The following is a 9,677-nucleotide window of genomic DNA, read 5'->3' on the forward strand; positions in this document are numbered from 1 at the left end:
GCAGCAGGTGAGGACGTGCACGGTGGTCCCCTCTGCTCTCCTTCCCTGGGGGGCCGCCCTGCAGTTATTGACATAAAGAACAACTTGGTGGTCTAAATAAAAGAGGTTGCTGTGAGCCAAGAGGAGAAAACAAAAAGGGGAGCCCAGAGAAAGGGGAGGGGAAAAGACACAGAGAGGGAGAGGGAAGTGGGGGAGTAGAAGAATCAGAAGTGTTTTCCCTTAGAAGCAGAAAGGAAAAAAGGAAGGAAACTTTAAGAACAGAACCCCCAGCGCCGTCCCCAGACCCGACTGCACAGCGTCGCCCAGAGAGCCGGTGCAGCCACTGCCTGGGGAGGAGGCGACTCTGCAGCCTCCAACTGTGGTGTCACCAGCTCCCATCGCCCCCGGGGACACGCTGCCCTGACAAGGCTGGCAAGGCCGCCCCGCTCCAGGGACTGGTGCAGCCACCCCGCCGTCCTGAGCAAGGAGGCAGCAGCCAATTCTCCAGCCTCTGCAGGGATGGGAACAAGAGCGGGGGCCTGGCCCCGCACCCCGACCCAGAGGGAGGGCAGAGCCCTGGGGTTTAGGGGCTCTCCCCGCCCGCCTCCTGCTTAGCAAGGTACCAGCATCATTCCTGCACTCCCCAACACAAGCACCAGCTCCGGAGGCACGAGGCACCTACTAAAGTCTCTGGGCAGAAGCTCAGACTCACCTATGTGTCGGAAAACGCCAGCTTCTTGGCCGGTGGTGGTGACATGGTGCTGCTGGGCTGCGGAGCAGCCCTGGCCGACAAGAAGGCTTTCAGCTTTGCCAGCACCAGGCTGGCAGAAGCCCTGCTGCGAGGGTCCCTTGCCGGTGTCCCGGTGTTCTCCCCGCTGCCCCACGGCTCCTGGCTGGGGATGGGCTCCGGCAGCCCAGGGGAGGCGGGCAGGGGCCCGGGCTCCCAGCAGCGCTTCCGGGGAACCTGCGCTTTGGCCCCACTGGTGTGACTGGGGCCACAAAGTCCTGGAGCTGCTCTGGGCGCGGGTGGCGGCTGCGAGGAGCGCGGCTTCTTGGACCTCTGGGCTGTGTCACCGGGAAAAGCTGCAGCCGCGCGTTTGGCTTTCAGGGCCAGCTTGGGTGACGGTGACCCAGAAGGCAGCTTGACACGGCCAGGCAGGCTGGAGGCAGCTTTGGAAACGGGACCCTCTGAGCTCTTCCTGGGGCTGGGGATCCTGAGGAAGGCAGAGAAGGGCACGTGTGAACCGCCAGTGTCTGAGTGACTGCAACATACTCATCATAGCTGCGCACGAGAACCAGGAGCCAGAAGCTCCAAGGAGGTGAGGAGCTCTTGAACTGCAGGAAAACCACAACAAGGGGCTGGAGCTCTCTCTGTCACCCTCCCCCGAGCCAGCACATACACGTGGGCACTGGGGCTACTTGGGCCAAGCTCCTTCCCACACCCAGGCATGTGCCCCCAGCCCTGTCCCACACGCTGAGCAGGGACAGAGGGACCGGGGACACAGGGCACGCTCACCTGAGGTAGAACAGCACATACGCCTGCTGGTTAAGGACCACCTTGATGTTACTGGGGCGGACCACGTTGTCATTCATTTGGTACCACTGCCCGTCGCTGGCCTGCAGAGGGAGAGAGAACGGGGTTGGGCTGTGTCCAGGGACGCTCCTGGCCTGAGGAGCAGCAGGAACAGCGCCCGTCAGCAGAGCTCCGCTCCCCAAAACCCCCAGGTGACCCCAGGCAGGTGAGGGGTCTCTGCAAGAGCAGAACTCCACACTTCCTGTGACGGAGCACAACCCGTACCCCCAAGTGCTCCACACCACGAACCACTGCTGAGCACCCTCCTGCCGACCCCCAGCACAGAGAGGTGCCAAGAGAGCGCCCTGGGCTCACCTTCACGTAGCAGTAGTAGTGTCCTGCGTGGCTGCTGTACCCCGAGTGCACCAGCACCGCATAGAGCCCGTACATGACCGGATCCCTGCTGGTCTGGGACATGTACGGGCGGATGTTCAGGAGCTCAGGGTAGCCCACGTCCTGCAGAGAGAGGATGTCTCAGAAGCCTGCACAGCAGATGGCAAGAGCAGCTCAGCTGTCCTACGAGTCCCGTCTCGCGAGGGAGGGGGAACCCACTCTCTCCAGGCAGAGCCCACGGTGAGGAAGATGCCGGGATGAGCCAAACTCCCACCACAGCACAGCACAGCTGGGGAAGGGCTGCAGGACTGCGGTAGAGCTCGTACCGCGCACAGAACCACCTCCCACCCTGCTCGGGGCAGCAGGGCCTCGGGACAGGACACAGCCCCGCTCTGGATTGCTGAGCACTCACCTTTGTGATCTTGCCTCCGGTGAAGTCGGCAAAACGCTTCAAAGCAAGCGTGAGAACCCTGGGCGCTCGGTGGATGGTGAAGCGTTTGGTTGCCGACACTTTCTTCTTGCATCTGCACAGGGAGAGCTTGAGCTGTTCATGCTGTTCCACCACCCAGGTGCTTGCCAGCCCTGGCCAAGCCACAAACCCCACGGAAATGACCCTGGTGAGAGCGGGTTCTGCTCCAGGGCACCTGCTCACGGCCAGGTCTGCTGGCTCAGGTCCCCGTCTCAAGACGGGGGAGATGAGGAGTGACAGGCTTCACCGCAGGCTTCACAGCCACGCACCTCACGGTTTAGCGGTGGAGCAGGTAGAGAAGCCCTCCTGTACTGCAGCTGCCCTCCTGCTTCCCACCAGCACACCCGCGGCCCCTTCCCGCCCCAGCCCCGCACACTCACTTGTCACACAGGTAGGCGTTCTCTCCGCCCAGCAGGTCTGGCTTCACAAACAGCTCCAGTGCCTGCTCTACGTTTGCGGCTTGCTGCCAGGACAGAGGAGAGGTCAGGGCCAGGCAGAGGAGGCAGCGCAACAACAGAAGCTGATTCCCTCTTGCCTGCACCGTGCCTGACACTGGCAGGTTAAACAGCCTCGAGCAGTAGCGGTGCAGCTGCAGGAACATCCCCTGCAGAGCAGAGCTCCTCCCCACCTGACCCTGCCCCGGTACCGTGATCTCCACCGGCAGGTCCAGACAGGGGTCAAAGGTGTCCGAGACTGCTTTGCACATCGAGCACTTCACTGCAAGAGAACGAGCAGTGAGCACCCCCTGGCACAACACGGCACCACCACCCCCAGCACAGCGCAGGCGGCTGCCGTGTTGCCCTTTTCCGCGTTTGGGCTCTGGGACGGCAGCACCAGCATTCGCAGTCTGTACGTGCTGGGACAACAAGTGTTGCGGGACAGCTGGCAACGTGGGTTCCTTTGCTGGTGGCAATGAGCTGGGGACCCACAGCCAGCAGCTTCGTGGCCCACAGATACCAAAAGACTGACCAGCTGCAGCTCTGCATAATTTGCACATGCTTAGTGACTTTCCCAAGTTACTGCAAGGCTCTCGGGGAAACAGCAGCCCTGAGAGTCACAGGCCCAGGCCCTGGCAGCCAGCACTCACCACGGGACCGCAGGGAACCGCCAAAGATCTGGTGGATCAGGGTGGTGGCTTGGGTCTGGCGATCCAACCTAGAGACGGCAGCTGGGATCACACAGCGCCCGCCCCAAGAGCCACCCCCACGTGCCTGCGCTGTGTCCTCAGGATCCAAACCCAGCCCAGTCACAGGATTTGGGGACAGAACCGCAGCTGTGCTGGGGTGGAGGTGTCAGGAGAAGGCAGACAGCAGCCCAGGGCTGTGTCACAGAGGGGCAGAGAGCTGGGCCATCCAACCCAGACCCTGGAGTCAGCACCTCCCTCCATGAGCCCAGCCCGGGGGACACGTTCACCCCACAGTCCCCTCCCGCGGGCACAGGGGACCAGCAGACAAGGGCAGTTGTCACCACCAGAGGCCCCACATACTCGGTGCAGTCGGGCAGGCAGGCCTTCTGCATGGCATCGATGGTGAAACGGAGGAACTCGTGTGCGTCCTCTTGCCTGCCCAAGCGGATGTGCGGGGCGATCTCTGCAGGAGAGGGAGGGATCAGCCGCAGCACGCGCTGCAACAGAGGCAGGTCCTCCCGCCCTCCCTCGGGACAGCGACTGCGGGGATTGAGCTCCCTCGGCCCAAACCAGACGTCAGACTCATGTGGGCCGTGGGGGAAGCCCCACAAGGCCCGTGAAGGCCCTGGCAGGCTCAGTGAGTCGTCTTGGAAGAACCTCTGCCAAGACCTGCCCTGATCTCAAAGGTTCTGCTCCTGCAATAGTCTCTGCCCTCCTGCACGGCTACAAGAGGGGACGCGAGGGCAGCCATCCTTACTCTTGAGGTCTCGGACAAGGGACACTGGCTTTATCACGCTGCCGCTGTTCGCGAACGCCTGCGTGACGTGGTTCTGCATGACGCACATCATGCAGAAGCCGCTTTGGTGACCTGGAGTGGGAGAGGAGAAGACAGAACGTTGAGGACAAACTCATCTTAGTCCTGGCTGTGTCCAGCACAGACAGAGCCTCTCAGACGCAGGATGCAGAGCTCGGGAACACTGCTACGGCCAGGAAAAGTGGATGCTCCCGTATGCAGGAATGTCCTCTCCACGGAGAAACGGGCAGGAGGGAGCAGAGAAGGCACATCCCGGCAGCCGCACAGCCCCGGCAGAGCCGTGCGCAGGGTGCTGAGCGCAGCCCCGGGACAGGCGGGCGCTCCCCTCCCCACTCACAGGTGCGGCTGTGCTCCCTGGACAGCAGGTAGTTGGCGAGCGGTGGCGTGTACGTGAGGCACTGCAGGGTGGCGTTGAGGAAACAGGTGTTTCCCAGGTTGAGCAGCCCGGCGCCGATGCGCTGGACACGCTGCCACTGCATGGCGAGGCGCCCTGCAGGGAACAGCCCCTTCTGGGGCGCAGGGACGCCGTCCCCGAGGCGCCCCGGGGTCCGGTCGCTGCCTGCGGGGAGAGAGAGGCGGGTGAGCCGCGGGCTGCGCAGCGCAGGGAGAGCCCCCCGGCCCTCTGCACCCACCCTGCTTGCCCGGCTGTCCCTCCTCAGCGCCGCGGGGGTGCTCGGCGGGCTCGGTGCGGGGGTTGAGCAGCAGGTACTTGGCCCGCAGCAGCTCCGGCTGGCCGGAGAAGCCGTGGCTGGCGGGCTGGAACTCGATCTTGTGCAGCAGCACCTTCGTGGCCGAGGTGCTCAGCAGCCGGCCCAGCGCCCCGGCCTTGCCCGCGTCCCGCCGCGCTTTCAGCAGCTCCCTCGGCTTCGCCGTGCCCGCCATGGCGTTTTGCCGCCCGTGCCACCGCCTCGAGGTCGCGCCGGTCTCTCGGCCTCTCCCTCTCCACCACCACACACGCTTCCCGCGCCTCCTCCTCAAGTCCCGCCCTTTGCTGCGGTCGCTCGCGCTCGGCTCGGCCCACTGACTCCTCCCCTCGCCTTCGCCGTCCGCTCCGCTCCGCGTCCAGAACAGGACTGAGCTGCGCCTGCGCGTCCCGGCAACGCCAGGGGCGAAGCCTGCCGGGGGCGGGGCTTGTTTGTGACGCCATCGCGCTCGGCCACGCCCCAGAATCATTAAATGGTCACACACTGTGGTTTCAGTGCAGGGGAACCTGGACACCGTGGTGGATTTGGCCAACAAAAGCCTCTGCAAGTCTTACAAGGCCAAGGCGCAAGGTGTGCGCTGGGGGCGGAGCAAACCTGGTGTCCCGGGACAGGCTGGGATGTGACCGGCTGAGCAGTCCTGAGGAGAAGGGCGTGGGAGTTATGATGGGTTTATCTATATTTACTAGAAGTCTCTTAGCATTTTGTCATTTTATTAAACTGCGTTTCTGTCAGTCCAAATTTCTCCCTTCACTTTCGATTCTTTCCCCTATTGGAAGGGGAAGGGGTAGGGGGTGAGTGATCAGCTGCCGCGGTTGTGTTGCCAGCTCGGGTTAAACCACGACACGGGTGAAGGTCCAGAGGAACATCTGTCATGGTGGGGTCAGGGGCACTTGAGCTTTGTGGAGCAGCTCAGTCAATTGGGCCTCTTCAGTCTGCTGAAGGGGACACAGGGCACTGGAAAAGCAGCGACTCCTGCTTGGGGAGATGATGGGGGAGGCAAACCCTTCTGCAGTGGCGGCTGGTGGGACAGAGGCAGCAGCCACCAACACCCTCCAGGGAGCTTTGAACGGAGCATTAGGAAAAACTGAGCAGGCGGGTGGTGCTGCCCTGCAGCAGGACACCCGGGGACTCTCGGTGATCCCCGCCTTTGGAGGTTTCAGCTCACCAGAATGTCACCCAGCCTCACCCTGGGGTGGCTGATACCCTAAAAGAGAAACAACCACCATATTCTACCCCTCAGCCACCTACCAAAACCAGGGAGAAAATACATTGATCAGGCATCATAAAAAGGCAATTCTGTCTAAGAGGTGTAATCTTTAAATATCATTTAAATATAACTTAAACAAAGGAATAGCCCTGAGAGCAAAACCAGGAGACCTGCGTGGTTAAACAGGAGATGCTGGGTAAGCTCAAGTGGAAGAGGAGGTTTTATAGATCATGGAAGGAGGGGCTGGCCACTTGGGGAGAATGTAAGGCTGTTGTCAGAGAGTGTAGGGAGGCAACTAGGAAAGCTAAGGCCTCCCTAGAATTAAACCTGGTGAGAGGGGTCAAGAACAACAGGAAAACCTTTTTCAAATATGTGGCAGATAAAACTAACAGCAGAGGCAATGTAGGCCCACTGATGAATGAGACGGGTGCCCTGGTGATAGAAGATACAGAGAAGGCAGAGTTACTGAATGCTTCTTTGTCTCTGTCTGCTCTGCCGGAGGCTGTCCTGGGGAGCCCCGTACTGCTGAGGCCCCAGAGGAAGGCAGGACAATGGAGGAGTTTGCCTGGGTTGATGAGGACTGGGTTAGGGAGCAGTTAGGCAATCTGGAGATCCATAAATCCATGGGTCCGGATGGGATGCGCCCGCAGGTGCTGAGGGAGCTGGCTGAGGTCATTGCTGGACCGCTCTCCATCATCTTTGCCAAGTCTTGAGAAACAGGAAAGGTGCCTCAGGACTGGAGGAAAGCAAATGTCACTGTAGTCTTCAAAAAGGGCAAGAAGGAGGACCCGGGCAACTGTAGGCCGGTCAGCCTCACCTCCATCCCCTGGAAACTGCTGGAACGACTCATGCTTGGTACCATCTCAAGTCATATCAGGGATAAGAGGGTCATTAGGGGCAGTCAACATGGCTTTACCAAAGGTAAGTCATGCTTGACCAACCTCATTGACTTTTATGAGGACATAACAAGATGGATGGATGATGGCAGAGTGGTGGATGTGGTCTACCGTGATTTAAATAAAGCATTTCACACAGCATCCTCACAGCTAAACTGAGGGAGTGTGGTCTAGATGACCAGGTAGTGAGGTGACTGTGAACTGGCTGAAGGGAAGAAGCCAGAGAATCGTGGTCAATGGGGCGGAGTCCAGTTGAGGCCTGTATCTAGTGCAGTGCCTCAGGGGTCAGTGCTGGGGCCTGTATTATTTAATATATTCATCAACAATTTGGACGAGGGAATAGAGTGACTGTCAGCAAGTTTGCTGATGACACCGAGCTGGGAGCAGTGGCTGACACGCCAGAGGCTGTGCTGCCATCCAGAGACCTGGACAGGATGGAGAGTTGGGCGGGGAAACATTTAATAAATATAACAAGGGCAAGTGTCTTGGGAGGTTGTGGAGTCTCCTTCTCTGCAGACATTCCAACCCGCCTGGACACCTTCCTGTGTAACCTCATCTGGGTGTTCCTGCTCCATGGGGGGATTGCACTGGATGAGCTTTCCAGGTCCCTTCCAACCCCGACATTCTGGGATTCTGTGGTGCCAGAGGCTAACTACTGAAGAATTACACCTTCTTTGACAAGGAAGGACGTGAAAAAGCTTCAGTTTTTCTCCTGAAGAACAAGGAGTTCCCTTACGGCACGGTCCTCTTTCTGCTATTAGTGACAGTGGCGCTAATTCCAAACCACGCTTGAGAGCCGCTATATTTTTTCTTGTGTCCAAAGCTCGTCCCGCTCATCCCTGGGAAGGACTCCTGCCAGTCTCTGCAAAGCACATCTCTCCAACCTTGTGTCATCCACAGGTTTCTGTTCAGCCCAGGACACTTCTCCCCATCCCTTCAGCACACTGCCAGCTCTCAGGTTTTCAGCTGCATGGAGTCAGGCCGCTCCCTTCAAAGTCTTCCCTACAAAAGTCTTCTCTACGTGCTGATGCCAACTATATCGCCTCATACGATGTACGGCTCCACGCTCCTTCTGCAGAGCTCCATGGACGGGGCAGTCTTCCTCTTTCTTTCATGGTTATTCACCTTCGCTTGTTTTGTTTTGTTGTTGTTGGGTTTATTTGTTTGCCTGCTTGTTTCATTATTGTTGTTATTGTTGTTATTACTATTATTATGATATGCATGTCAAATATTTTCTGAAGCAACACAACACAGTTTTCCCCCACAGCTTCACCAATTCCATATTTCCCCCTATCTCAAGGACGCCATGTGGAAACTGATGACTGGATGTTTTTCTGAAGCAATAACTGCCCCTTATCTGCTGCATGGCAGTCTTAATTTAACTCACTGCAGGCTCGACATGTCTTCTTTATTTTGTTGTGATGCTGGGATTTTAAAATTGTGTTAATGTTTTCATCCTTTACTGATTCACTGTCTGTTTTTCTTTTCATACCTAATTGCTGGGTAAACGAGGAGCCCTGCTCTCTGGGTCTTTACCTGAAATAAAGGACTTTCAGAGACTATTTTTTTCCCTGAGATCCTTTCTCAAAGGCCTTTTTGGAGCTGCAGGGACAGTTCCTGTGTGTGGGTAGAGGGGAAAACAGTCCCGGAATGGCAGCAGTGCCAGGGAGCACCAGCGCCTGAGGAAGGAGATGGACAGAGAGCAAACCTGACCCAGCAACTGTGGCGCAGTGCTGGAAATGGCGACGGGAGAGACCAATGTCCTGGGCACCTTCCCAGCCTGTCCCTGCACCGAGGGCACAGAGCGGCCTCCTCTCTCCTGCCCCTGCGTGTCCTGGCTCTGCAGCTCACCCCGCTGAGTGAGTCCTCCCCCTGCATGGTCACACAGCTCAGCCAGCACTGGGGTGTCCTCTGCCAGCACTTTCCAGCTCAGCCCAGCCCCTGCCCAGCTCTCCCCACAGCCCCGGCTTTCTCTCCAGCCCAGCCCAGCAGAGCAGCCCAGGCTGGGCTGGCCCACGGCCGTGCCCGGCGCAGGGGCTGCAGAGCTCTGGGCACTCAGCCCACAGCCCCAGCCCCTCTGAAGGGCTCAGCAGCTGCTGGGGGCACAGACGGGTCTCAGCCCACCCACAGCCCCAGGGCTGGAGCTGGACATGGCACGAGGGCATGGAGACCAGTGCAAACCCAGGACTGCTGGTGTCAGCTCCAGTAGAGTCCCAGCACAGACGGCCTGTGCCCCTCAGTGCCAGCCCCTCTCCCCAGGCCAGAACAGGAGTGCTGCTCCAGCAGCAGAGCAGCCGGCCCCAAATGAGCGTCTGCAAAAAGGGGTTTCTCTTCCTCCTGGATTCCCCCCTGCAGGCACAGAAATGCTCCCCTGCTCTTCTCCAGGGACATCCCTTTCTCCAGGTGTCCAGGCTGCTCTGGCTGGCTCTGGTTTCCTCTCCGTGCTCCCCGCATGGCCCTGATCTGGCGATGCTGCTCTGCAGAGCCAGGGGCTGTGTTGCCCTGGGGCCGTGGGGTGTCTTTGCACTGGCCACGCTGTTCGGGGTGGGAAGCAGACCCAGCTGGATGAGCATCGC

The 9,677-nt window shown here is 59.4% G+C and overlaps 1 protein-coding gene across 1 annotated transcript; it reads right to left on the reverse strand.

The window, feature by feature from the left end:
- Positions 1 to 691: 691 nt before the first annotated feature.
- Positions 692 to 5,176, reverse strand: LOC135579947 (ubiquitin carboxyl-terminal hydrolase 36-like). The gene is made up of 11 exons (XM_065070000.1): positions 4,927 to 5,176; positions 4,632 to 4,853; positions 4,238 to 4,348; positions 3,841 to 3,943; positions 3,442 to 3,509; positions 3,001 to 3,071; positions 2,735 to 2,817; positions 2,160 to 2,409; positions 1,868 to 2,008; positions 1,496 to 1,596; positions 692 to 1,193 (listed from the first exon to the last, which is right to left on the reverse strand). The coding sequence occupies exons 1-11, from the start codon at positions 5,174 to 5,176 to the stop codon at positions 692 to 694; spliced, it is 1,902 nt and encodes a 633-aa protein (XP_064926072.1).
- Between the last annotated feature and the right edge of the window lie 4,501 nt (positions 5,177 to 9,677).

The sequence above is a fragment of the Columba livia genome, chromosome 7 (genome assembly GCF_036013475.1).
Source record: "Columba livia isolate bColLiv1 breed racing homer chromosome 7, bColLiv1.pat.W.v2, whole genome shotgun sequence".
Lineage (NCBI taxonomy): Eukaryota > Metazoa > Chordata > Aves > Columbiformes > Columbidae > Columba > Columba livia.